We start from the raw sequence: 27,558 nt of genomic DNA on the forward strand, positions 1-27,558 counted from the left end.
CAGAAGTCCGATCACAGCCACAGGCACATCCATCGTTCCTTTTTTTTTTTCCTTAGATCTGATTTATTATAAATTGAAACATCAAAACTGAACTCTTTTATTACATATATAAATTTTACATAAAAAACAAACTAAAATTTAATTTAACTAATTGTTTATGTAAATTTAAACAAACCCAATGGAGATAAAGATCTAAATGACTGATATGCTTTTAATCATCCAAATAAAACTTAAAACTTAAGTGTTAGTTATTATCATTACTATTTTGCTATTTTTAGGGTAAATAAATCCTTATTAATTTATTTTCTGGACAATTTTTTCTAAAGTTTAATTTTGTTTATTAAAAAAAGAGAAAACTTTGCAAATCTCTCTTTCTCTCTTGGCATATAAATGTATATATCCTAAAATCTCAACAAGAATCTCCAAAACCAAATGATAAAATGCAATAACTTTAGCCATCTCTATCTCTCTGGTCACTTACAGCTCACTAGAAGAAAGCAGCAGCTCTTTAACTTCACCAGCTTTTTGCTGGACTGTGTTACTTTTCCCTTGTGGTACTTGCAGCTACTTTCTTTTTCGTCTTCATCACTAGTTTTGTTTTCTCTCAAACCAAACATGCTCCACTGTTGTTTTTCTCTCAGATATCTTTTTCCTAACCCACTGGGTATATATATACTGGCTTGTCCGTTCTTCTTTTTTTTACTGTTTCTAGATTTTTTTTTTTTGACAGTGTGTTTTTGGGTTCTTCATTATGTCTTTTTGGGGCTTTTCTTGATAATGCTTCGGCTGCATTGCAGAAAAATTTAGGGTTTTGTTCAGAATATCTGGTGGCTTTCTGGTAAAGAAGATCATAAAGTGTTGAACTTCTAACTCAAGCAAAATGTTTGGCTTCTCTCGTAGACGCATGAAACTTGGCAGGTTAGTTTGTCTGTAAGACTGTAACTTTGTGTTGAGCTATGCTTGATGCATGTTTATTTTTGGGTTTATTCTCATTTGTCCAAGAGCTTAGTGATTGTGTTGATAGTGGGTGAAGTTTCAGTTAAGCTAATGTATGTAATGTTTCCAATTTTGGATGCCAATGCTGTTTTCGTCAGAGTTAAGAAGGTACAGCTCTCGGAAACGACACTTGTGACTAGAAGTCCTATTAGACCCCAGAAACGAAATAACCATCCCAATGTATGGCTTCTAACTTGTTTGATTGTGCAATGGCATTAATGGGTTCGTGTGCAATATGCTAAGCTCTTCAGTTTCCCCTTTTTAGAGTGAAGTCGTTGCCCCTACAACTAGTCATTCTGATGAGCTCGATTGTCAGTGTTCATCTGCTCCACATGAGATTAATAACTCTACATCAGCGAACTCCGATAACTGGATGGTGTTGTCTGTATCTGGGGACAAACCAACGCCTCGTTTCAATGTAAGAAGTGATTGATGTTTATAGCATATTGATTATGTTCTTGTCCAGATGCTAACCTGGTGGAAGTGAAAACTCCTTTCCCTTTTTCTTAATAGCATGCTGCTACTGTGATCGGTAACAAGATGTTTGTGGTTGGTGGTGAGTCTGGAAGTGGATTGTTAGATGATGTACAGGTAAAGGATGTTTCTTTTGAACTCATTATGAGTAATGAAACGAAAATCTTACTTTACATTGCATGAATGAGCAATTTAGCTGTTTAAAAGTGATGAGCACATTTGAAATGCGATCAATTCTCACTTTAGAGTTTCTTAAATGTCTTCAAGTCTATAGTTGTAACATAGGAGTTAATGCAGTCCTTTTCATTTCTCGTTCAGGTGCTTAATTTTGCCCAATTTACCTGGACTGCAATTTCATCAAAGCTTTACTTGTCACCAAGCAGCCTGCCATTAAAGATCCCTGCATGCAAGGGCCATTGTCTGGTATTATCACATAGACACCAGTACCCTTCAACTGCATCATTGTGCATTATGTTCTTCAATGTTGGGATTTGATGTAGGTTATTTCCCAGCTCAAGATATTAGATGATGCATTTTATGTGGCTGAGAAGTTTGTTTGCTAATTTATTTTCACTACAATCTCAAGTGAAAAGGTTAACACCAATGTCACATTCAGATGCAAAGGGATATTTTGCATTACAGATTCAGGCAAGAAATAAAAGTTATGTTTTATACCTAGTCTGGAAGGCGGTGTATTAAACTATAATGGAAAACCTGAAGAGAAGTTAGAAAACAACTAACCTATATTTCAGTACCTGATAAAATGTAAAAGCTGCCAATGACATATTGATAGAGTGATTGGGAAGGAAAGAATATTGTTCCTGCGTGGATGTGTTGTTCCTTGATTAAGAAGAATTTATAATTGTTAGAGGTGGTCTGATACTTTTGTTATGCCCGTTTGCTGAAAATGTGCTGCCATATCTTTTGGCTAGGTTTCATGGGGGAAGAAGGCACTTTTAATTGGAGGAAAAACAGATCCTGCAAGTGATAGAATTTCAGGTTGGACATTTGTGTTTTTCACACTCATACTGCCATGGGTTTGCTCTCCTAGATGATTTGAAATTACTCCAATTCTCTTGTTTGGCTTTCATAGTTTGGGCATTTGACATGGAAACAGAGTGTTGGTCACTTTTGGAAGCAAAGGGAGATGTGCCGGTACCATCACAATAACCTATCTGATATTGTTGCAAAACTTCCAATTCTAAGTTCATTATCAAAAAAATGTAAAACTGGGGCTTATTGCAATAATTGTTTGCTACTCTCTTGTTTGAATTGACAGTCTGATTCTGGTCTTGTTGTTTCTGTTACAAAACTCTGAACTTAATGTGTGAAATATTACATATGCACTGCAGGTTGCTCGCAGTGATCATACAGTGGTCAGGGCAAGTACTGTTTTAATTTTATTTGGAGGTGAAGATGCTAAAAGAAGAAAACTAAATGATCTACATATGTTTGATCTGAAGTCTTTAACATGGCTCCCTTTACATTGCACGTGAGTTGATTTTGTTGCTCTGTACTCTGATCTACATGATGGAGATATGTTTTAGGTTCTCAATTAGCATTCCTTTGTGTGTTCAGAGGAACAGGACCGTCTCCGAGATCGAACCATGTGGCTGCTCTTTTTGATGATAAAATGCTACTCATATTTGGAGGAGCATCAAAGTCACGGACTTTGAATGACTTGTATTTCCTCGACTTTGAAACGGTGCTTATTCATTCTTAAATTGGTATATTAACTCTTTTGCAGCCAGATAAAAACAACTTCATATTAATTGTTACATTCGTTGTTGTATTTATTTTCCTCAGATGGTTTGGTCAAGAATAAAGATACGAGGTTTCCATCCATCTCCTAGGGCTGGTTGTTGTGGAGTTCTATGTGGAACTAAATGGTACATTGCAGGAGGGGGTAGCAGAAAAAAACGTATGACTTGTGAGCTAATAAGCACATGCTTCAAGCTGATAATTAATAGCTAGCTTGTGATCTTTTAGCTGTTTAGCTGTGGTCCTTGTCAGCCTTCTACATGCCTTCAAGATTTTTTTGCTTTCTCATTGTCAATTTATGGACACATGTTGGACTATTTTCAACGTTTTGTCACACAGCCATACAGTTGCAAGCTGTTGAAACCTTTTCCCAATATACCTGCAGGACACTCGGAAACTTTGGTTTTTGACATTTTGAAAGTGGAGTGGTCTGTAGCTTTTGCAGCATCCCCATCTTCTATCACGACAAACAAGGTGATCCTTGCTCTCTGCATAAATGATGGTATTAGCTAGCGTACTAATTTTCAGATAAATGGTTGACCATACAATTTATTTGATCGAGTCATGTAGTTGAAACTTCTTTGACTGCAATGGCTTTGTAGATTTTGACATTAATTAATTCTTTGCTGTCTTTTGTAGGTAGCATGTCCTCATATTTCTTTCTTATTGCTCTTTTTTTACTGTATTTGTCTGCCTAAAGCATTCTTTTCACTGGCAGGGATTTAGTTTGGTGCTTGTGCAACACAAAGAAAAGGATTTTCTTGTTGCATTTGGAGGATCCAAAAAGGAGCCAACAAATCAGGTTGGAGGCTGAAATCACATTTTCACACAGGAGCTGATTTTGCTAAACAGTTAATTTTGTTTTACATTGCAATACAGGTTGAAGTTATGGGTATGGATAAGAGTGAATCATCCATGAGTCGACAATTGGTTGCTAGTAAAGGTCCTGGCCCTATTTTGTTTGGAAAAAAGTCATTATCCATGGGGCTGGCTGCACAACTTGGTACTGATTCTTCCCAGCGTTCAGTTGAATCCCTTGCAAGACAAAATTTGGCATCTGCAGTTGAGCAGCATGGTTCTGGTAGAAAATCTTTGTCAGAGACACTTGCTGATCCAAATCCTGTTTCTGGCAATGTCTCTCTGCGCAAGCAATTTATCGAGGAAGAACATAGCACAGCTGTTAAGGTGGCAAAGAATTCAGAAGATGGAACCTTTTCATCTCTGGTAAGCTGATGGGTAGTCAATAATATAAGCTCAGGTTTTAATTTGTGAAACTGAATTTGCAATGAAAAATTAAGAAATCATCACAGTGTGGCAGTTTGTGTGGCTAAAAAGAGTGTTTATAAGTTTTAATTTCAACTTTTCTTGGAGATGCAATGATTTCCAAGTTTTAGACTTCATTTGGATTCCTTCAATTCTTTTTGGGCTTCTGCATGCTTGCAGTGATTGGTCCAATTCTAATCTTACCATTCATCATTAGCATGCTATTTTTACTACAGTAGCTATTTGGCAAGCTCACTGCTAATTTGTGGATAAACAAAAGAAAAGACAATAAAATTATGATTTCCCCCTTCTTGGAACATAAATTCACAGTGTGATATGTTTGTATTTTAAGGAAATTATTGTTTACACCTGCTCCATAATACACCCAAGACGTAAACATGTGGGATCCAAGATATGTCTTGAGTTCTGGATTCATGGCGAACAGAGTCTAGACAAGAAAAATCCTATATTTAATGTTAACATCAGCCTTTTTCTCTTATTTCAGGCAATGGAACACCGTATAAATCAACCTGATGTGTCAATTCAGACCAACATATCTATAGGTAAAATTATTGCAGAGGAAAATTCTTCTGTATTTGAATATGAAAATATGAACTCCCAGAACCAAGGAATTGGAAACCATCCAGTTGATAATGAGGATGTATTAGTACCAGCAACAGATGGTATTACAGGAGGCTGCCATTCAAGCATGTATCTATTATATGAAACAAAAATAACTGCACTAATAAGAAAGAATGGGGTTCTAGAGGGGCAACTGGCTGCTGCATTGTCAAGTCGAGATGCTGCAGAGAAAAATCTATCCTCTGTTCTGAAGAGTAAACAAGAGATGGAAAAAAAGTTGGCAGACGCACTAAGGGAGATGGAGTTGCTAAAAGAGAAGTTAGCTGGTATAGAGCTAGCACAAGAAGAAGCCAACAGCTTGTCAAATATCGTCCATTCCGACAACGTAAGGCTTGAGCATGACGTGGCGTTTCTTAAGGCAGTTTTGGATGATACGCAGAAGGTAGTTTATGTTTTGCATTTTTCTCATGGGGCAATATTAAGATTGATTTGTTGATCTTAGTCTTTAAACCAACTGTACATTTGTGTAGGAACTTCATTCTACCAGGGGAGTGCTCTCCGGGGAAAGGGCTAGAGCATTCCAACTACAGGTAAGTGGTATACCGAATAACTGGGAAGAAAGAAAATAGCCATTTATTGTTATATACGCAACACCTTTCTCTTTTCCTTCACAGTTAAGAAGTATCCTGTTAAAAATTGTCAACAGTTAAGAAGTATCCTGTTTAGCAACTGTATGTTTTGAATAAAAGGGTTAACAGAAAAGTACCAATAGAATGTCTTTATCACTCATGTTCCATTTTTCATATTTGAGCTAAGATTTTCTGATACTAATGTGGAATGACATCATTTGTTCCTCTATCATCATTTTGCCCTGCAGGTTGAAGTTTTTCATCTCAAACAAAGATTGCAATCCATGGAAAACCGAGTTCCCACCCCTAGGAAACAATTCAATGTCTAGTAATTGCAAAAATATATGCTAGGTGACGAAAGAACAGATGTGGTAGGAAGGGTCTCAATAATTGCCAGCATTTTTTGTCACATCAAACCTGTACCAAAATGACAACCTTATTTTGATGCAAGCATGCTGTTGTACATGTAATGGAGAATTGTTATTTATTGTTATTTGCATAGCCCAATGCCAATGACCATAAACATGTCATGATGTTGTAACATATGTTATGATGTTATATCATTGCGTACTGAATATTTTCTGTTTAGATATTAAACAAAATTAAAACAATGTGTAAGCCAAATTCAAAGTTCAATGAAACAAAATTGGTAATGTGCACCCATAAGCCAGTAACTGTTGAATATTTGACTTGGGAGCTGAATGTCTTTGCTGATAAGGCTACTGTAAGTTAAAGCTAACCTAATCAATTTGTCAAGCAGTGCATGGAGTCGGTGGTACCTTATCAAAGGGCAATGTGACTGAATTTTGGAGCCACTTACAAACAAGTCTATTACAGGAGCCATTTATCATTAGCATGCATCAATTTGCTACAACCCGTTTTTTACACCACATTAAGTAACACGACACGGCCACACACCGAAATGAAATCATACGGCTTGTGAGAGTGCAATACAGAAGTTAAGAAACCGTTTGGTGTTAGTACATGAAAAGCAGTCATTCTTCTTCTGGTTCTTCCTCTTCCTGGAGAAGATTTTCTCTATTATCATGTGCCCAGAAACCTCGCACATCGATTAGCATGCTGGCTACAGTCCCACCTTGTTTACACGATAGCAGATCAGACAGTGTAATCTTGAGTGGGTCAGCTGGCTTAACCATATCCCAGATTTCATCCCTAACGTCTTCAATGCACAACTCATAGTTTCCACCTTCAATCCATTTCTGGTGTACATCTCTGTTAAGCAGGGAAAAGTAATCATTAGGCTACTACCAGTTTTAATCTCAGTCTAATATAATATCCCTAAAGATTTGGAACTTGCAGGACTCGCAAAAGTACTACAAGCAGGAAACTACAGAGTTTTCTCTAGGAAGACTATCAGGCAGCATCTCAGCTTTCAGATACTCCCTTTCTTTACTTCCATAGCAGCTTCAACTTTTCTCAATTGGCTCAGAATGAGAAAGCTAGTTTTTCTAAATTTGCTTGTAGCAGCTGAAGCAAATGAGAAGAAATTTGAAACAAAAGTATCAAGAAAAAAATTGGTGCAAACCTAAATAGGGAGTGGATATCAGCTGTTGTTAGGTGTCCCCGTCCTTGAAGATCAAGACAACGGAACAAATATGTTAAACCTTCTGGAGTATCCTTGTTTTCTTGGGCCAGAACAAAGTCGAGAAAACTTTCAAAGTCCATCTCCCGTGCATTTCCTCCTCCAGTTTTGCCACGACGGACATGCTCATCAAACACTATCAAGAACATAACAAATACAAGGCGACTTCAAATGAAAATCTTGAGGGAAGGTATATCCTCAATACAAAGAACTGCAACAAACAAGTAGAAAAAGCATTGTAATTGAAATTTAGTGCAGTAGTGTCAGTACACCTGCAAATATGAGATATTTCAATAGAGAAAATTCATATGATAGGAATTATTGCATCTCATTTTTATGCACCTAGTTTGAAAATGGAGGAACTCAATTAACAAACTCTACAAACAAGATAGTAAAGAGTAATAATCACAATACAAAGAGATAGCAATGATATGTTACTTCATTTTACTACAGCATTAATTAATTTTGCAGCAGTTATATTGTTATTTGTTTCAATTGAAGATATTGTCTTAAATGTTTGGATGAAGTTATTCCTATTTAGAAGCCGTTTGCACCACATGAGAAGGACAATTTGAACATAAAGCAATTTTAGCTTTAGATTAGAATCACACAAAGACCAGTGCAAAAACATCTGAGCTAAGTACTTCCCATTGATGCTGTAGCAAATCAGATTTCAAGTAATTAAAAAAGGATGATTCTGTCATGATAAATAAATTATAATATAATATCAAGCACATACAAGAAGCAAGTTAAACCTACCTCTTTCAATAAAAATATCAGTGAGTGTTCCATCTGCATATTCTCGAAGCTCTTGCTTGCTCAATGTTCCATTCATATCTTTATCAAGCGCAAGAAACATATCTACAGAACAAGAGATTACTTAGAGAGAGAAAGAGACTAAAAAACAACATAAGGATTAAAAGGAAGGTAGAAAACCAAGAGAATATATGAAGGAAAAACTTTTGTGGTCCTCACCACATATGCGTTGTGCAGATGTCAAAGAAAACCAATTTTCAGCTTGTTCAGTGTCAGTGACTTCTTCCTCACTTTCCTATTACAAGAAAAGGTTACAATAAAAGAATTAGCATTAATTTAAAATCTAATAGCACTATCACTATTGATGCACTTCAATGCTTTGAAAACTTAATTAGCTAAAGAAAGAAGAAAAGCAGTCTACAAAGTGTTCTCAGCCAGTTTCTTTTATAAAGTCATAGCAATAAACTTGCAAAGAAAGGAAACACAGAAAAGGAGATTCTAGCAAAAGATCTTCGTGTCACAGAAGAAAAGACAAACAATGACACCTGAAATTTGTGGATAGTCTACTCGGGTAACAAAAATTTCAGAAAATATAAGCAAAATTTACCTGGTGCAATTCCATTAGCTCCTGAAGACAATTACTAAGAAGCACCTTCTTTATGCAGGCCTTCCCTGTAAGCAAAATCAAATTTCAAGTTTCAATTATTTTTCATCACCACAAGTAGGAAGCAAAAGTGCCCAACAGGTCACCATCAAACCATGTAAAAGTAAATTCAGAAACCAAAAAAGATGGGTAAAGGTAAACAAATCAGAAAATGAAATTCTTTTCCGTCTCCTCCATCATCATCAAACTAGAATTTCCTCATCCTCATACCTCAAACTAACCTCTTCCAAAAGGCAGGTTGGGAAGTGTGCCATTCACTTTCAAAACCTAAAAATTTATGTCCGCTCAAAGTATTTATATAGTTATATTTATGCACATGTTCAACCACAACTATCAATTTATTCTCACAAACCTATTATCATTACCCTGTCACCATCACTAATCAGTAACATGTTCATATAATGGGGCCCAATACCTAAATACTTGAATTCTTCATCAAACACAAATTACCCTTCTGCCACAAAAGAAGAATTCCAGAAAAATTCAAATCCAAGCTAGCATTCACAGTTCACATGGTACAGAGATGATAGAGCAAGGAAAAATGAGACAGAATTCAGGAAGAATCTACAGGTTCCTATATAACAATATGTAACACAACTATAAGTAAAATTTGAGTAGTGGAAGCAAAGAATAAAAAAACAGAGAGAGAGAGAGAGAGAGATCAACATTTTGATAACTGGCTCAGTGTTTGATTATTGAAATAACACTCTAACCAAAGAGTAGGGCAAACCTCGCCTATGAGGATCACAGAAGAAGAAGAATTTGTGTGCAGCTATGCGGCAGTACATCTGAACAAACTGTGCAGGCATGTCACGTAGTTGCGCTAAATTAGGAATAAGACCTCGTATATAAGCCTCCATTTCCTGATAAAGCACAAAACAATTAGCTTATGCCTGAGATAACTAAGTTTCACCAAATGATGCACATTGCAAATGAAGATATCTAACAGAAGGAAGATCATATATCCAATTTGCAATGTACAAAAGGCATAAAGATGCATCAAATCCATACGTGAGGCTGGAGGAAGCCATCTGAATCCTCATCAAGTTCACTCATATCTATTCTGGCTTGCGTAAGTGAAACCTAAACAACAATGAACAATAAGAAAAAATCATGCGAATGAACTTTAATAAAAAAGATAAAACCATGTATACATGTGTAAGACCAGTTAAGCTAAATGAAATAATTTGTCAAACGAAAAATGTATGATATACTCACTGTCCTCATCACATAAAGGTAAAAGGGTAAAATGGCTATTCTTCCAGATTCATCTTTCTCAAACTTCATGAAATTAGAAGGGCTAAAAAATCGTCGACATTTGGGGCCGATTCGTTCAGTACATACTGAGGCTATGTGGCAAAAATCTTCATAATTCATCTATAATATAAAGTATTAAACAAGTTAGCATTATTAGAAGGTTAAAATAAATGATATTGACCTTGCTATTCTCACCTTTTCTGCACCAGTAGCATCATCAATAACACAGTTTTCTCTCAAGCAAACCCACATTTCATCCAGATCATCTGCATTAAGCAAAAGATCTGATTGCTTCTGCAAAAATGAGCTTACAATGTCAAAAAGGAAATACATAGCAAAAGAAGCAACAGATGTGAGTGGGCAAGGGAAGAGAGTAGATGATACTTTTAAAAATCGAAATTTTGCCAATCTCTGGACCCTGTGACTGATTGATCCTTCTTCAGGTTTCTAAACATAGAAAACACAAAGACACATAAAGGAAGAAAATGAGCACGTACTACCAGAATGTAACAGGAGAATGTCAAAGAAACACCCCATAATCCCTAGAGGCATTTGCATCTTTGTCTAACTAATCAAGGAATATAGTCTTCATATGTCTTACTAAAAACTTGAAGAGCGGAAAAATAACAAAGTAATAAGAATTCTACTACATGCCTTCTTATAAAAACTTGGTATTGTGCCAGCTTCAGCACTTTTTTGTTGCTTCTCTTTAAAAATATCAAGCAAGATCCTCTTTGTCTCGAGCTCTACAAGAGGGCCAAAAAAACCACTTGGTTACATTCTGAGAATGAAATCAAATATTGCCATCACAATTAAGTATCCCGTTAAAAATGCAGCAATTGACGTGAATGCCAGCTAGCAATGCAGCCATTTCTCGTAAATGCCAACTAACACTACATTTTTAAGACCCAATTGATTAAGCTGAGTTTCTTATTGACATATTATCACAATTAGAATTATAAATTTGCTTTTCATATCTACTGCGATGTAGATGAAAATGCCACAAACGATGAATAGAATTTAGCAGAACCAAATTCGCATAGGAAAAGAGGGAACATAACTGTTAATTAATTGATACCAAATCGCAGATGAGAGAAAACATACCCATTAGGGCTTCGGATCCTAAACCAGCACCAGATCCAATGTACCGGCGGAGATTGCGAACCCACAGCATAGACGAGGCCGGCGGAATCTTCCTCTGCGGAGCCTCGTGGCTCTCGCCATCGCTCGACCCACTGTACATGGCCAAGTCCACGAACGCAATTTAACAGAGTTTTTTTTTTTATCAACAATTTAACAGAGTTGGATCAAACGTGTTGAGACTTCTGAGTCCTATTACAGCTTCGAATCAGAGACTAAAAACCCTAGAATTAGTGTCATTACTGAGCGAAAACCCAAAACCCTTTGATCTATGAGTTCTCTGTGAAAATGGTGAAGTTTTCGCAATGACGAAGCACCTTCGCCGTGCTCTCTAACGTGTTTTGCGTAAATTTCAGTTGCCTCCCACAGGTTTTCTGAATTTGAATTAGATCAAGTGATTCTTTTGAAATAATGGTTAGGCCCCAGCCTTCCATAAAACATATATAAAAAGGAGCTAATTGTAATTTAATCCCGTATTTTACCATAATTAATAAATCACTATAAGTGTTTTTAAACTTAAATAATTCGTTCAATCTGCTTTAAATCAGTTAATTTCTTTTAATTCCATTAATTATTTAATTTCTTCATCTAAACATTACATTAAATAATTAAAACACTATTGTTTTAATTAAATTACAGCTTGAAATGCCTTAACTTTTTTTATTCACCATAACTTTTTTTAAAATTTTCAAAATTTCTGTATCCCATTTCTATATAAATAAAGAATTCATTGCTATTTCGATTATGCTATTGAAAAATTTTTCGATGCAACAGAAGACTATAACTTTTTGCCATAATTCTTTCATCATATTAACATTTGTCAATATGTGCATATGCTCTAGTGGATCTTTGTTGTCTTGAATTTTTATGTACAAGGTGATGGCTCCTCCTAGTAGCCAGAAGTTTAGTTGGATGTTGTTTATCTTGAGCTGGAATTTTGCAGTCCATAACTCACAAAGAAGCTTTTTCCTGATTCCCTATACAGTATGGAGCTTGATGAAGCATATGAAAATTGGCCATCATCCAAGGAAGGGCTACAAAGCTCGTGGGATTGAATCCATGTTGCCTAAAATTTGCAAGCAAACTAGCCAAAATTAAGGTGCAATCCATATTATTGGAGCTGCAAAATCTTTTTTTCCCTTTTCATACATACATAACCGATAGTTGGCTAATGTATTGATCGAACTTGTAGTTAAAGTTCGCTTGATGCAATAGCACGACATATATATATATTAATCTAGCTCTCTAGTCAGCAGGCAAATGGCCACACTTGGTGTAAACAATTCTCTTGTTTGTTTGTGGATGTCAGCAGGCAAAATGTTTCTTCGTTTGGGGGTAAGTTTTATAATAATGGGGAGACTTTGTAACGGTGGGATGGTGATTTGTTGCTTTCCTATTAATAAAGCTTTAGGGAACTTAACGGCTACCTGGTTTATCACACGGGTCCGTTTTGGGCCTGGACTAGCATTTGAGGGGACCGGAACCAGCCCCCAAGGTTTCGGCCAGTTCTAATTTTGATCACTTCCAACGATAACACATAATTTTATAAAATATAACAATTAAATTAAATTCTTGAGATATAACTATTTAACCAATGAAAATTGAAAATATGTGTAAGTTATACAATGTAGTGATTTTTCATATAAAATTTTAGAGCCAAATTATATACTTAATTTTTTTAAATAATTTTTATACATATTACTCTTTTTAAAAAAAGTTAATAATTGTTTTAGTTAAAAAGAAAAGTTTTTTAATTGAAAATTTCAATTATATTCATCTTTATCACATATCAATTGAGTGCCATCAAAATAAAAAGTTTAACTTATTCTTCATGCTTTTGGAGGTAAATACATTGTTTAGAAAAATTTTATAAGAATTCCATTGATCCACATTAACATAGATCAATTTGATCTTCAAGTTTTTTTTTATTATTATTAATAATATATGGTTTAAACTAAATATGAGAAATTATTTAAATTTTTATTTATAAAAAAAATAAATAAGAGATTTTGTGAAAAATAAGATAAATTAAATGGAATTATAGTAGTGAATTTATATGTTAATTTAAAAAGTGAAAGTAGAAAATATTTGGAAATAATTAAAAATAAAAGAAATGGATATTTGGATTGGCCATAATTTATCACCAAGGCGAGGGACGTAAGGAAGCATGCGGGAGTCTCGTAGTTTGTGTAGTAAAAACTAAGGGAAAGTACAATGGTCGCTCAAATTTCTGGACCGTCCAATCTAAATCCAACCGTCGTAAATCAATCTTTGACCATAACTATAGATTCGCTTTTACTGTTAACTCTACAACTCCTCGTGGAAATCCTCTCCGTACATAAACCGTAATTCACGTCCAGATCTTCGACGCGTAATCTTATTATTTCCCACTCGCTCTCACTAGAATTGCCCCACCATTAGCTTGGCCTGTTTTGACACGTAGTTCGTGTGTCCAATGTGTGCCTGTCCGATGACGTGGCAACAGTGTCCGAGCATTGTAGCCGATACTAGGTTTGGTCTCCTTCAGGTGGCGTGGCAATTTCCCATTGGTTATATAGGAGAGAGCAAATCCCCGTTCTGTTGCCCGTAAGATTTTTACTGTTGGATTAATATGGGCAGAAGATTTTACAATCAAATGGCAAAATCTTGTTTTTAAGGTTATCAATTCCGTTGTATTCTTTCACTTTTTTTTTAGTCATAATTAAATCCTGTATATATGAAAATTTTACAACTTGAGTAGTTCATTGATTAAAAAAAAGGGTAGAAAGGAAGGAAAGGAATGGCTTTAAATTGAATTAAAAGAAGAAAGTCCAAGCTATTAGAAAGACAAGTGAATGTTTCTTTCCCCTAAATTCAGGGACAACTTTAACACAAGGTATAAAATATATTTAAAAAAAAAAAGAGAGAATGGTGTTTGGAAGAATGTGCAAAATTGTGATATCTGACCAAAAACAAAGAAGTACCAATATAATCTTGAATCTCATTCTACTGCAGAAAGAGACCCCTACACTCTCTGAAGTGCCATTTGCTTTTTAAATACAAACTCTTTCTTCCATGCATTTTAAGCAGCAGCCTCACAGCTTTTTAGATTTTTACAAGATGCCTCCTTCCCCTTGACTTTCCTTCTACTCTTTTTCATCTGCTCAATTTCATTACCCATCTCCTTTTACTTTCAATTATCATATATATAAAATTTGTATTAATAAATTTTAAGATAAAGGATGAAAATGAAATTGTAGGATCTCTTGAACTGTTTTTTTTAGTACATAGGATATTATTTATCAATCTTTTGGGGTTTTTTTTTCAATATTTTTAAATATCCAACTCAAAATTCTAAAATTGAAATTATTCTAGTTATATATGAATTGGGTTTATTTGCATTGATTATTTTGTATGGGATATATTTTCATTATCTAATGTTTTGGTCCACATGCAAACATTATGATATCTTCCAAATAATGGGCAACAATATAATCCAACCAATTTATTTATGCTTGTTCAAATCTTTAGTGGATGAGTCAAGCTTCATAGATTAGATTCCATGAAAATTTCATTCTAAAAGAAAAAAAAAATGCTTGTTAATAATTTTACATAATTTTTTTAATACCCCAATTTAAATGTATACAATAATTAATACAGCAGACAACAATAATGGCCAGTGATAAAAAAAAAAATTAAAAACAAGAAAAAGAGGCTAACCCATTTGAATATTATTAGTTTATGTCATTCCCAATGCCATTTTAGGCTCATGCAGCTTCATCAAAGAGAATAAAAATATGATTTTTTTTTTTTTTTATTGTATAGACAATGGTAGTGACCCACATGTAGCTTATGTTTGGGCAGTTTTAATCCTTTGCAAGTGTTCTTCAAGGTTTTGATTGCCCTTTGACTACCTATTTTTTCCCTTTTTGTTTACTTTTTGAAGATCAGAGACAAAGACCACTCATGTCTCTCAATTTTTTCCCCTCAATTCACTTCAAAAAGAACTAGCAAAAATGGAAATTTTCTTGGAATTCTCTCTTTTCAAATTTACCTGCCAATTCCTTTTTTTTTTTTTTTTTCCTTTCAACAATGATTACCCAAGTATTTATTAATTAACTGGTTAATGAAGAATTAAAAAATAACAATAATGCAATATAATAAAAAAAATTAATTACATTACGGTATATATTAATATATTTTTAATTTCAAACACTATAAATCAAAGTTAAAAACAAAAGCTTCCCAACTAATTTGATTATATATACCATATCCAACGTGGGATACAATCTATTCTTCTTTTTTTTTTTAATTTTATTATATGATAAATGAATTAATTAAATCATGGATTAGTCTTTAAACAACATATTAAATATATTCCCTATGTTACTTTCGGCACATGATTTTTGTTTTTTTTTAATAATTATGAGTGTTGGCTTACACACATCTGCATGCATGATTTCTAATACATGTCCTTTTTGATATAGAAAGGAGAAAAAAAAAAAAAAAAAAAAAAAAAAAAGGGCTGACCAGAGAACATGTTTATTCTTTAGGTCCATTGAGAAAATTTTTGCTTTAGTTATAATTAGAGATTAAAATCTTAACTACTCCCTTTGAAAAATCAAGAACAAGACAAAATAAATTCATCTATTTTGCATAAAATGCGGATTCACATGTACATATAAAGACATAACAACATTCAAATTCACATATTTGATTTGGTTTCCTAATTTTAATTTTATAGTTTTATCTACTAAAAATGTAGCAATAGTTCATAAATTTACTCCTGTAGGACTAAGAATTAATATATTAAAATGCTCACGGAATTTAATTTAAAGTTAAATTTTAAAAAATCTCAATCTCACATCCCATTATCATTTTTGTTAGTAGCGGATGAAATTCAAACTTATACATCTCTCATTAATTACATATATGATAAAAATAAAATAATTTAAGAATATATTCATTCTCTTTTAAATAAATTGAGGGGGTTCGTGATATTAGTGTATATTCTATCAATTAGTATTTGAATATCCAACGAATTGTTCATAAACACCGACTATCTCACTTTTTTTAACAGATTGATTCATCGCAATTTAAATTTATTTTCAATGATATCACTTTTATTTTTATATAATTTAAGAATATATAATTAATATATTCTTTACTCATATTCTTTCATTAAAATTTAATAATTTATATTATTAATTTATTTTTAAAACTAATAAATTTTATTTTCAGTCTTATTTAATATATTCCAAAGTTAATACATAAATTATTATATAAAAAAGGGTAATCAAAAGCTAGTTTCAAATTGGATTAAAAATAAAAAAAAAATTTATGAGATAAATATTATTGGATATGTAGAAGAAATAAAAATGAAATGGTAAGATGGAGCAGTGATTTATTTGAAATTAAGAGAGAAACAACAAAGTTTGTTTGTAAGCAACGCATTAAGCAAATTAATGAATTAATTAATAATAGCTGAAGGAGCTATGTATTATAGAGTAGCCATTATTTCTGATAGATTGCCTATACTCAGTTTGCACGTGAACTGCCACTGCTTGCATTCTCCTCCTCCAATGTTTGACCTACTTAATAATTAATCCCAATTTACTCATCAACTCACAAACCCTAAAGGTTAATACTCAACGGAGACCCTAAATTTTAACCCTTGTACGAAAAAACAAATTTCGTTCAAAATTTTTAAAATTCAAAAGAATTATTATTTTTTATTTCAAATAAAATAAATATCAAACAAAAACTAATTAAATTGAATTTTTACAAAAACTTATCAAAAGAATTGGCTACTAGAAACGGGGAAGAAAAAGGTAAGGTTTTAAATCTACATAGAAAAGGCAGCATGGTCTTCTAAACAATGACATCTACAGTGTCCTTTTATGTTTTTTTTTCCTTCAATGATTAAATCAGTGTCTTTAAAAGACTTCCTATAGCTTCACTCTCTCTATGCCACACAAAATCTTCTAGACTTTGAGTTTCTTCCACTAGCTACTCCTATTTTCTTCACAATGTCCACCTCCCAAACCTTTGAAAAACCCTTGTATGAACCAGTCAAGATTCATGGTGGCTATGCTCTCATTCAAAGAAACACATCTCCTCCTCAAACTGGAGAAAGAAGAGGCAGAAGAAAGCAGCCAGAACCAGGGAGGTTTCTTGGGGTTAGAAGGAGACCTTGGGGTAGATATGCTGCTGAAATTAGAGACCCCACAACTAAAGAAAGGCACTGGCTTGGTACATTTGATACTGCCCAAGAAGCTGCTCTTGCTTATGATAGGGCTGCCCTTTCTATGAAAGGCATTCAAGCAAGAACCAACTTTTTATACACTGATCATGGTACTTTTCACTCTCTTCTTACCCCATTTGATGATGTTCAACTTCAACCCTTCTTCCCACCTTCACAGTTTTTCACAGCCATTCCTCAGGCTCAGGGCAATAAACCCACTAACCAGAACAACAATCCACCAAAGTATGAGACTTGTCTGAATGAGTCTCCCAACCAATCAAGTGGTGAAACAACTGAATCAGCATGTGATAATAATTTCTTCTTTTCCCATGATGATTCTAATAACTCAGGCTACTTGTCCTGCATTGTCCCTGATAATTGCCTGAGACCACCTTCTGATCCCTCGAGTACAAACTCCAAAACCAACAACTACAAAGCTCCAAGTGATCACCATCAAAACTTCTCTTCCATGATCACCACAACTTCCATTGAACATGCATTTCCTCCAGATACAACAACGAGAAGCTATCCCTGCTTTGATGAACTCAACAGTGGATTCTGGGGAGATGATCAGAAGCCATGGGAGTTCAACTCTGATGAGCTCTCTGCAATGATCAATAATAACGCATTAATGGCGGGAGATGTGTGCATGGAAACTTTTTATCCTAGCACCAGCAATATTCCTAGTTATGGATCAGTGCCTCAAGCTACTCCTTCAGTATCTTCTTGCACTCCATCATATGGTGACATAGTTGACTTCAGCTATGCATCACTATTCTAAGTAGGAGTAGGTTGTTTATTGGGCTAACATCATATATCTATCTGCAGGAATATCTGTATTAATCATATTTTGATTATATTAGTTACATGCACCTTGGTTCACAGTAATTATACAGAAAGTTTTCCATATTCGAGCAAGAAAAAGATGCATGGAATGTGTATCCCATTCCCTGATCCTGTGAGTTTTAAAGAACTTGATTATTGGTTGATTTGAAAAGCTCCTTAACTTGTTTGAAGGCAGAAAGTGCTCATTATTAGTTGTGGAAAGCAAAATATTGACTGCAATGTCTTTCTTTACGGCTGTTTGCCTGAGCTTTTCTCGACAATGCTTATAATAAGTTCCTAACCTCACAAATATATATATAGAAGGTGACGCATGCCCATTGTTTCCAAGCACAGTACAAGTTGATGATTCATATTTATCACTAAGCTATAGCAACCCCACAAGCCATTTTCCCATATACAACTGCTCGCCAATGCTTAATTACTTCATTTCATTGCATTTGTATATGTTGCTTCCTCCTCTAGTTTGCTGTTGGTCTCCAAATACCGAGTAGAAGGACTACATGTACAACTACACCGATAGGTTCCTCAATCTTCATCCACTTAATTTGACCTCACGATTTTATCTGTCCAAGCATTACACTGGATTAATTTTGCCATTACATACAATAAATAACAACTAAGTTCCAAAGTTATATGAACTTTTTTGGCATTAAGAGAACTCAAGGCATCAACATATCCAAATAGAAAATTAATATCGTAATACAGAAAATAGAAAAAGATATAAAAATTTGAAAATATACCTAGCAAAAATTCATTTTATATATATAATAACCAGTCTTTATACATGTTGGAAACTTTCATCTTTGCAAATTTAGTTCAATACCAGAAATGAGTAGCTCCATATATAAATGTACTTGATTTTCAGTTGATATAAGAGCTGTCTTTTATACTGCTGATTACAGGTATAATTGAGTTACGTAGGTCAAGTCTAGATTGCCAATTTTGCCGACACCTGCAAAAGCATAGCTCCATCCATCAGCATCAACGGAATGAGAAGGTGACAGAGCCTCAACGTCAGAGAATTTGAACTGCACTGTATACATAGATAGCAGACCTACAATGACCCAACTTCAATGGCTAAGAGGGAATCACGATTTCGGCAACGCAGGGGAGAATGCTACAATCCCAATAAGTTCAATCATTCATTAACGGCTCACCCCCCTCACTTAATCACCAATAAGCACATATTAGCCACTAGAGCCGTGGCTCAATTGGAAGGTACCATGCTTGATTAGAACAATGATTTAAGAATTTCTTATCTACTTCAGTTCTTTAACCAATAGTGCACACCATAAGAAGCATTGCACCATAATTTAACTGCAACGGCCATTATTACTATGTATTTATTTGTTTGTTTCCCACTAAAAAAATTTGCCTAATATAGATGATTCTGCATAAATCATGAAATATAGTAAAGCTCATGCAAAGCAAATTAAATGGTGAAAAATGCAAGAAAAGTATGATTATTACAGATTCAAGAGTGATTCTTCATATACTCGTATTTCATAATAAATTTATAAATAACAATGTCGAGAATTTCAATGGTCACAACATAACTATGTACCTAATCACATGTAAGGTAGCATTTGGATGCCTCCTTTGAGTCTCTGTAATTACTTCTCTTTCTGATAATAAACCCCAGACAAAAAAGACGGGAACAAGGAAACCTTCTAATTCCTTTCTAGACAATTTGGAAGCCTGTTCCCAAATATATAGAAAAACTGTAAAATGATAGACATGAAGAGACAGTTGATGTAAAAAGAAGAATGCTATAGGAACTGATCAATATCATTTTTGAAAAGGATTGCAGCATAAATAAAAACAACAAACTCCAAAAGATTGGAGTCGGTGGATAAGGATTTGCCTAAGCAAACTGCACATCTTGGTGGTTATTCAAAAGAAAGGCAGAAGGCTATGTGGGGTTTTGCTGAACATTTTGAGGGTTGGCAATAGCTTATTCAAGAGAAAGATGACTGTAAGATTATATGAACACAATTATCAAACCTAACGTGTTCTAGACCTGAATCGTGGAATCACTGTGGCAGAGAAATGAAGCCTCTATTTGAGGGATTGAAAGAAAAAAGGAGGTGGAAATATATTTTTTCATGAGTTTGATCAAAAATTTGTTTGGTATTTTGCTTAGCTTGAGGTATGGGCCTCTGTGATGCTCCCGGTTGAAGGGCCAGAGCTATGGCTAGACTGTTGCACACCAGAATGAGGAACAGGCCCACTCTTTGAAAAGGTTGAACCCACCAATCCACTAGATGTGCTTGATGATGAAGACATCCGGGTTGAACTGGAGTCCTTGCTTGACCCAGAAATAAGTTCAGGTCGCAATTCAGAAGATGATGATGATGGAGCTAGAGTACCAATTGCAGAGCCCACAGGATAGGGTGCAACAGGCATATCAGCAAGAGAAGATGCAGATGGACTGTAACTCAATGTTCCCATTGGGTGATCAAATTTGCATGCCGGTCCGAACTTGCATTGTCCCCGTTGTGTATAGTGGGTACAAGTTGGTGCACCCTGATCAGCATAAAGGAAATACCAGATGCATCAACTTAGACAGGAACTCGAATTACAGCTAGGTATACTTGATGAAATATAGCAACATGAAAGAAATGAGAAAAAAATTCAGAACATAACACAGAAAGTAATTTCACATGCAGCTCAAATGCTTTTTCTAGAGTTGGTGGCAGAATGCTCACATATGAACAAATGTCATTTGCACTACAGAATATCCCATCGAGCCATTTACATAAACAAGTCATAGCGTGATATAAAAAATGGTCTCACGTTAGAAGCGACAGATCTTTAACACATAAAAGGCGCTATAAGATCACTCAGTCTAATCTGCTTTGGCTCATCATCCACGGACTGGATTGCTTATGAAGAAAGGAAGAGAAAATTATAGAAGAATCGCGAAATTAACATGATCAACAAAGAGATAGGGAGTGGCCATTCCATGAATCCAAATTGACAGGTCAAATACACCTATAGCATGCACCTCGCCCCTTACAGCACCAGACATGGTTACATTGCATAACTTTGACACACTTGATGATATGACAAACTCAACCCAATACTCAAACTTTCAACAATATGTGAACCCTAACTAGATTAAAATTAAAAGTAAGCACAAATTATTGGAAAATGAAGCACTGTTTGCCTTATCTAAATTTTAAAAAAATTAAAAAGAAAACAAAAACAAGTTAGCATTCCTCAAGGTTGACTTCCACTAAGTAAAGTAAGCTGGAGAATAAACTAATCACGGATAGCACAGGAGGGGCAAAAAAGATCAATTTCCAGAGAACTATAACACTGTTTAAGTGATGCACCTGAAATCAGTAAACTGTAAATGCAAGTAACTTGCAACACCAATTCATCCACAACATGTTCTTCCAACTAATCCCTCTCACTATTTTTTCAAGCACACAGCGATAACATAATTTGGAAGAAGACTGGATTTGCTTCCCCAACTCACAACACATTTACATGGTTCAGATGAAATGGAAAAACCGTGTCTGGGTGCAGAAAACATACTACCACCTACCTTAAGTAAAATATCTAGCCTCTTCAGGATTAACCTAAAGTGGAATCTCCCACCTCCAAACTACTAATGATAACTAAATTTACCAAAAGGAGGAAGAAAATGATTCATTAGAAGCATCTCACCTATGAATTCTAGAAAAGTCCCCACAAATTTAGCAAACTGAAGAAAGTACCCCAATTAAAAACCCTTCCATATATGGATCACTTACACCACAACATACACTCCCAAAAAATGTCCATCAGCAGTTTATATGATAAGCATTAGCCACATTTTGTAACAGTACCTGGGGCTGTGCATGGTTCTTAGAGATCCCAAAGCTATGCCGGAAATGAAAAAGAACTGTAACTGTAAGATCCAAATCAAACATATATTTACTGTTCTAATTCAGTTCTGGTCCTTCATCAAGAACAGAATCAAAGAGCTGATATTATACATATGTTTTTAGATAGACTTTATAAACTTAATAAATTATATCTATATTTATATATAATATTTTATATTGATAAATAACCTAATCTATCTTTGATTATATTTATATGTATAATGAGTATTACCTTTTATTTTTCTACTCACAAAATAATTTTAGTCATGAATACATTAAATTAACTTATAGTCCTTAATTATATGATTGAATCACATGTTAGTTATATAATATACATTTTAGATATTAATTATATATGTATCTTTTAACTAAGAACTATATGATGAAGAAATATATAAAAAATAATATAATATTCTTACTGAAAATTATGCGTAACATATTTTTTATATTACCATTATTATTATGTTAATGTCTACTATTATTGTTTTGATGTTAGAAATTTAAAATCTTTTAGTATTTTAATATGAACACAAGAATGTTGTAAATTTATATGTAAAAAAAAATCAAGATTTAACTCATAATGAAACCAAAACTAAAGTCAAAATAGAAGCGAAACAAGAATCGGAATTGAAATTGCTTAGAACCAAACTGGAACTGGAACCGAAGTTTGGTTCTAAGTCTGATTCCTAAAAATCATAAACCCACCACTCATAACTGTAACCATACAAATTCTCCCATACAACAGATACTGGACAGCAAAAACCCTGTCAGTCAATGACATAAAAATGTTGCATCCTTGATGTTAATCAATAAATGTGAAAGTTATCAGAGCAGGAAGAGGAAGGGCACTGCATGATTTCTTTCAAGTTAAGCCAACATATGCAAGGGAAGAGTGAAAAATATGGTACAAGAAGTATGGGAAAATTTTGAGGAACATATCAAAGTTCCATGATGCATTGAACAAAGCTTTCAAAGGAAAACAATAATCCAACTTCGACCAATGAAAAGTAGATGGTGTCCTCGTTCATCTTTGCAGCATAACACATTCACATTACAGCTACAATAATTAGATTATTGCAAGGAAGACTCCCATATACAAGTAAACCAATCTGCAAAATTTAGCAACCTAAAAAATAACAAATGTGGAGAAAGAGAGGGAGAAGATGGAAGATAAATCTCCTGTTCCTCTCTCCCGAAGAGAAAAATAGAAAACCCTTCTGCAACGAATAAAGATTTGGAAGCAAAAGCAAGTTTGTGCCATTGAAACTCTGAGGCTGAGGAATAACATTAACAGGTCAAGGATAATAATTGTCTATTATCAAGATGGTACCATCCCATAAGTTACAGGTTGGGAAAATATCAGAGGAACTACCAAAGTTCTCATTAAATCAATAACCATAAAACAGTGCTTTCCAAAATAACAAATTAGCATGGCATTCAATAAAGAAGAGAAGTGATCAATACTGAAAACAATGAGTTAGGACCAAGTCAACTGCAAGAAAGATAGAAAAGTTAAATGTGTGAGAATGTTTGTGTGTGTGTGTGTTGGTATTTGTATCTGTTTATGAACCAAAAGAAAGCCATTTCTTATATCCAATCATACAGGAATAAAGAGCAGATCACGTCTTGAATGCATCGGGATACATGAACTCTGTAGGACAGGACCAGCTATTTGCAATATAAGCTCAGATAGGCATGCATATCTACAATATATATATATAACCGAAAGAAAAGGTCTCTTACATTCAATCATACATGAACAAAGAGCAGATTCAACTCCGTGGACCAGCTATTTGTAACCTTAGATAGACATGCATGTATACTGTTGAATCCCACATCGGTTGTGGAAAGGGGTAATGTGCCCCTTATATGGGCTATAAGCAATCCTCCTCCTTGAGCTAGCTTTTGAGTGAGTTAGGCCTGACCCAAATTTAACATAGTATCAGGCCCCATAGATATGCCACGCACCAGTAGAAATTCTGAGCGTGAGGGGTGTGTTGAATCCCACATCGGTTGTGGAAAGGGGTAATGTGCCCCTTATATGGGCCATAGGTAATCCTCCTCCTTGAGCTAGCTTTTGGAGTGAGTTAGGCCTGGCCCAAATTTAACACATACAATATACGATATAAACATCATCACTCCTAGTCCTAGCCTGTTAATATGTATTCTAACCCCGAATACTTTTGTAAGAAAAGCTAACTTGCCAATTTGCCAAAACAAACATTAGTATAATGGAAACACTGACCAGATTGCTAAGACCAAAAAGCACAGTGCTCAGAGTACCGTGATGAGAAATGAAGAAATTTCCAAAACTAAATTATGTTAGTGCAATCACAAAACCCATAAAGCACAAAGGTATGTATCAAAGCACTGGAGCATCCCTCTACTTAAACATTAATTGAAATGGGAAATTGAGAACGGAGTGCAGTAGTTTCTTATTTAGTTAAAAATTCCCAAGGAAGAACAAAAGGGAGCAATATTCTCTTATTTTCAACACTAGATTTCTAGAAGCATATTTGAAAAAGACCTTACTCTAAAACCTTTGGAATATTCCATAACGACTCATACAATCTGTAGTATATATTGATATTGAAGTTAGTAATGAACTTTTCAATGTGAAAATCCAATCCCGGCCATAAGCAGGGATTGCAAGGCAAAAGAAGAAGAACCATTCAAGATATACATTTTGAGTTAAAGATGCCAAAATATCAGTGCAAGAAGACAAAATGACAATCCAGGACAGCACCCAAGTAATACATAACCATTGCCTCTTATAAGCTTTCAACAAATAATACAAGTATACAACAAGAGTCCAAGTCAGGGTGCATGTGGTGTGCATGCCACTTTAAACACATCAGCATATTTTGTCAGGAGAATACAAAGAAGATATGGGGACAAGAAGAGAGGATGGGAGGAAGAGAACAATTACGTAACTGCAACTCATGTTCACAACCCTAGAAACAATACCAACCATGAGTAGATACATAGTATATATTCGTAATACCACATTAACAGCAGTCATACTGCTGCCTGGTTAACAGTATATATGAGAGGCCTAATTTAAAGGAATTCGTAATACCACATTAACAGCTGTCATACTGCTGCCTGGTTAACAGTATATATGAGAGGCCTGATTTAAAGGAATTCTTACCGGACGCATAGGAAGACCAATGGGGCTAAGAAGAACAGTTGTTTTTGGAGCAATCAGTTCTGGCGGATGATGATATCTACAAGATGATCCAAATTTACAATCACCAGTTTTCATGTAATACTGGCATTCTGGTTGGCCAGGTCTTTCTGGAAATGAGTGTTCCTTCTGGCTGCTGCTTGATGGACCAATTGAAGTAGACATCGGTTGATAAATCCCTGTATAAGCAGGTGCTGAAGGAGATAGCTGTGTTATCCCATAAACAGAGCCTGATCCAACCCCCGCCTGAGTACTAGGAGATGCAACTGGACTTACAGGTGCCTACACCAAGGGAATGATGAATCAAAATAATAGATGAATTCAACCAAATTTTATGGTATAAATAAATATATCACACATACCGGGTAGGAACTCCAACTTGGATAGGAAACTACACCTGGAGAAAACAGCATTGGACCATAAGGACCTTGTACATACGAGCTTGGAAGAAGAGGAGGCCTTGCAACTACTATTCCATACTGTTGAGTAGAAGGAACAGATGGAGACTGCATTGTGGGATATAATCCAGGAGCTGCTACAGGAGCAGGCACAGGTGCAACTTGAGGAGCCAGTGACTGTGCTGGGATTTGTAGGTTAGCTGGCTGTGGATGATGGAATTTACATGTTGCACCAAATTTGCACTGCCCTGTTTTTACATAGTATGTACACTCTCTTTCACCCTGTTGACAATTAAAACTCAAGTTATTAAGCAAACTTAACTTCAGAGTCTGAAGACCAATTTGATACAAGATACAAAACATTAACATCAATTTAAAAGCATACACACCTGACGTAATGGATACCCATAGTAATTTAGCGACACAGGGCTAACAGAACCACCTCCCTGTCTAGGATGATGATACTTGCAGGAAGCACCAAATTTGCACGTCCCTGTCCTCATATAATACTGCAATTCAATTATGAACAGAAAAATCAGTGCAACTAGAACTCACCATCTCACAGAATATGAAACTTGAACTAAGATATCACAGAATAGTAACATGTTAACTTGAACCACAGCATACATAAACTAATGCCATCTACATTATAATAAAGAATGTAGAGAATGAACATAGTCAAATTTTGCATATATCCCAAGCTCTAAATTCGTAAAAAAGACAAGCTCATTGGTACCTGGCACACGGGCTGGCCCACTCGCTCAGGAAACTGCCCAGCACCAGCTCTTGCAGCTCCTATTACCTAAGCAATATTACCAGAACAATTTATTACGACAGATCTTGTTACTGTGACACCGTAGATTAACCAAACTCTTTCAAATTTTCCACATTTCATAACAAAAGCCCACACACTCAAAATACGCCAAACAGTATTCCAGTTTCCAATGAGAAAACCACAAGATCAAACTCGATCGAACCCAATAAAACATTCGATGATCACTTTAAAAGAGCGAATCATAAAGCTCTAACCAAACACAATACAAGACAAAGCCAAAAATAATCAGCATCAGCTAGAATTACCGCGCCACGGTCACGCGGGTGATTGAACCGACACCTAGCCCCGTACCCGCAAAACCCGGTCCTCAAGTAATAGATACAATCCGCCTCGTCAGGTCTCTCCGGGTATCCGGATTCACCTTCCCCTAATCCCAGCTGCCAAACACCCTCTACATTCACACCAAAAAACAAAACACAACAAATTGAACAAACGAATAAGCACAATACGAACAACAACAAAACAAGAGGATCATACTTGTATAAATACCCATTTCCACTTAGCTTCACACATTCAATGAAACCTCATGAAATTCGAATGCAGCTGAAAAGAACCTACCTTCAATCCCAGTTTCAGGCCTTGGAGCCGTCCATTCCGGTGACGGATCGGACTGCGAGCCCTCCTGGGTCCGACCGTACCGGTCCATCCCGACAATATCGGAACCGGACGGGAACGGGGATGAAATTGTACCGGCTTTCGGACAACTAACAGAATGAAGCTCCGATCGAATGGGGTGCGCTTGTATGAAGAGAGAGAAAGAACTAGTGTGAGAAACTGGAGATTTTTTTTTTTTTTTGGGGGGGGGGGGGGGGGGGATTTTGCTCTTTTTTTTTTTTTGCCCTTTTTCTTCTCTCTCACACACAGAAACTCGCTCGCACAGTGTTTGGTTTTCTTGGTTTTGGCGTTTCTCTCTCTACTTTCTCTCTCGCTCTGTCAACTTTCAAAGTGATGGCTTTTGATCTTTCTTCCTTCTCGTGCTTTGGTGGTTTATATACGCGCCAAACAGAGAATAAATAACCTAAAATAATGCTCTTTTTTAAAGGTAAAAATAAATAAATAAAAAAATAAG

At 35.1% G+C, this 27,558-nt stretch overlaps 4 protein-coding genes and 1 non-coding gene across 11 annotated transcripts; 2 read left to right on the top strand and 3 right to left on the bottom strand.

Moving 5' to 3' along the window:
* Positions 1-405: 405 nt before the first annotated feature.
* LOC110611710 (acyl-CoA-binding domain-containing protein 6) lies at positions 406-6,293 on the top strand. 4 transcript variants are annotated; one of them, XM_021752095.2, is made up of 17 exons: positions 406-554; positions 798-918; positions 1,095-1,176; positions 1,262-1,414; positions 1,510-1,587; positions 1,789-1,893; positions 2,403-2,469; positions 2,564-2,625; positions 2,823-2,962; positions 3,049-3,175; positions 3,277-3,391; positions 3,617-3,705; positions 3,950-4,033; positions 4,111-4,455; positions 5,000-5,518; positions 5,607-5,666; positions 5,954-6,293. In XM_021752095.2, exons 2-17 carry the CDS (start codon positions 881-883, stop codon positions 6,032-6,034), a joined length of 2,145 nt encoding a protein of 714 aa, XP_021607787.1. In that variant the 5' UTR covers positions 406-554; positions 798-880; the 3' UTR covers positions 6,035-6,293. The 4 variants fall into 4 exon arrangements, with proteins under 4 accessions (XP_021607787.1, XP_043811122.1, XP_021607788.1 ...); XM_043955187.1 differs by lacking the exon at positions 5,954-6,293 and adding an exon at positions 5,783-5,943 and having other exon boundaries at positions 5,607-5,750; XM_021752096.2 differs by having other exon boundaries at positions 449-664.
* A 228-nt stretch (positions 6,294-6,521) lies between these two features.
* Positions 6,522-11,534, bottom strand: LOC110611712 (probable serine/threonine-protein phosphatase 2A regulatory subunit B'' subunit TON2). The gene is made up of 12 exons (XM_021752098.2): positions 11,090-11,534; positions 10,640-10,731; positions 10,370-10,432; positions 10,181-10,279; positions 9,947-10,105; positions 9,740-9,811; positions 9,459-9,591; positions 8,672-8,736; positions 8,284-8,359; positions 8,068-8,169; positions 7,252-7,444; positions 6,522-6,938 (listed from the first exon to the last, which is right to left on the bottom strand). The coding sequence occupies exons 1-12, from the start codon at positions 11,226-11,228 to the stop codon at positions 6,701-6,703; spliced, it is 1,431 nt and encodes a 476-aa protein (XP_021607790.1). The 5' UTR covers positions 11,229-11,534; the 3' UTR covers positions 6,522-6,700.
* Positions 6,997-7,111, bottom strand: LOC122723404. The gene has a single exon (XR_006350353.1). It is a non-coding gene; the product is annotated as a small nucleolar RNA snoR104 (small nucleolar RNA).
* A 5,381-nt stretch (positions 11,535-16,915) lies between the features above and the next one.
* On the top strand, positions 16,916-18,341 carry LOC110610482 (ethylene-responsive transcription factor ERF086). The gene has a single exon (XM_021750416.2). The coding sequence runs from the start codon at positions 17,134-17,136 to the stop codon at positions 18,127-18,129; it is 996 nt and encodes a 331-aa protein (XP_021606108.1). The 5' UTR covers positions 16,916-17,133; the 3' UTR covers positions 18,130-18,341.
* Positions 18,342-18,414: 73 nt separating this feature from the next.
* On the bottom strand, positions 18,415-27,554 carry LOC110611349 (zinc finger CCCH domain-containing protein 34). 4 transcript variants are annotated; one of them, XR_006350254.1, is made up of 8 exons: positions 27,048-27,554; positions 26,735-26,880; positions 26,391-26,456; positions 26,044-26,163; positions 25,619-25,936; positions 25,221-25,538; positions 19,018-19,248; positions 18,415-18,757 (listed from the first exon to the last, which is right to left on the bottom strand). XR_006350254.1 is itself a non-coding variant. In XM_043955188.1 (7 exons), the coding sequence occupies exons 1-7, from the start codon at positions 27,133-27,135 to the stop codon at positions 19,123-19,125; spliced, it is 1,182 nt and encodes a 393-aa protein (XP_043811123.1). In that variant the 5' UTR covers positions 27,136-27,554; the 3' UTR covers positions 18,816-19,122. The 4 variants fall into 4 exon arrangements, 2 of the variants coding, with proteins under 2 accessions (XP_043811123.1, XP_021607312.1); XR_006350253.1 differs by lacking the exon at positions 18,415-18,757 and adding an exon at positions 19,759-20,720 and having other exon boundaries at positions 18,816-19,146; XM_043955188.1 differs by lacking the exon at positions 18,415-18,757 and having other exon boundaries at positions 18,816-19,248.
* Positions 27,555-27,558: the final 4 nt, after the last annotated feature.

This window comes from Manihot esculenta, chromosome 3 (genome assembly GCF_001659605.2).
Source record: "Manihot esculenta cultivar AM560-2 chromosome 3, M.esculenta_v8, whole genome shotgun sequence".
Lineage (NCBI taxonomy): Eukaryota > Viridiplantae > Streptophyta > Magnoliopsida > Malpighiales > Euphorbiaceae > Manihot > Manihot esculenta.

Coding starts and splice junctions, on each gene's coding strand:
- LOC110610482 (XM_021750416.2), top strand. CDS start 17,134: ATGTCCACCTCCCAAACCTTTGAAAAACCCTTGTATGAACCAGTCAAG.
- LOC110611349 (XM_021751620.2), bottom strand. CDS start 27,135: ATGGACCGGTACGGTCGGACCCAGGAGGGCTCGCAGTCCGATCCGTCA. Junction 26,881..27,047: donor GCCTGAAACTGGGATTGAAG/GTAGGTTCTTTT, acceptor GTGTGAATGTAG/AGGGTGTTTGGCAGCTGGGA. Junction 25,539..25,618: donor CAAGTTGGAGTTCCTACCCG/GTATGTGTGATA, acceptor CCCTTGGTGTAG/GCACCTGTAAGTCCAGTTGC.
- LOC110611710 (XM_021752095.2), top strand. CDS start 881: ATGTTTGGCTTCTCTCGTAGACGCATGAAACTTGGCAG. Junction 1,894..2,402: donor CATGCAAGGGCCATTGTCTG/GTATTATCACAT, acceptor TCTTTTGGCTAG/GTTTCATGGGGGAAGAAGGC. Junction 4,034..4,110: donor AAAAGGAGCCAACAAATCAG/GTTGGAGGCTGA, acceptor ATTGCAATACAG/GTTGAAGTTATGGGTATGGA.
- LOC110611712 (XM_021752098.2), bottom strand. CDS start 11,228: ATGTACAGTGGGTCGAGCGATGGCGAGAGCCACGAGGCTCCGCAGAGG. Junction 10,732..11,089: donor AGGATCCGAAGCCCTAATGG/GTATGTTTTCTC, acceptor GCCCTCTTGTAG/AGCTCGAGACAAAGAGGATC. Junction 8,360..8,671: donor AGCTAATGGAATTGCACCAG/GTAAATTTTGCT, acceptor TTCTTGTAATAG/GAAAGTGAGGAAGAAGTCAC.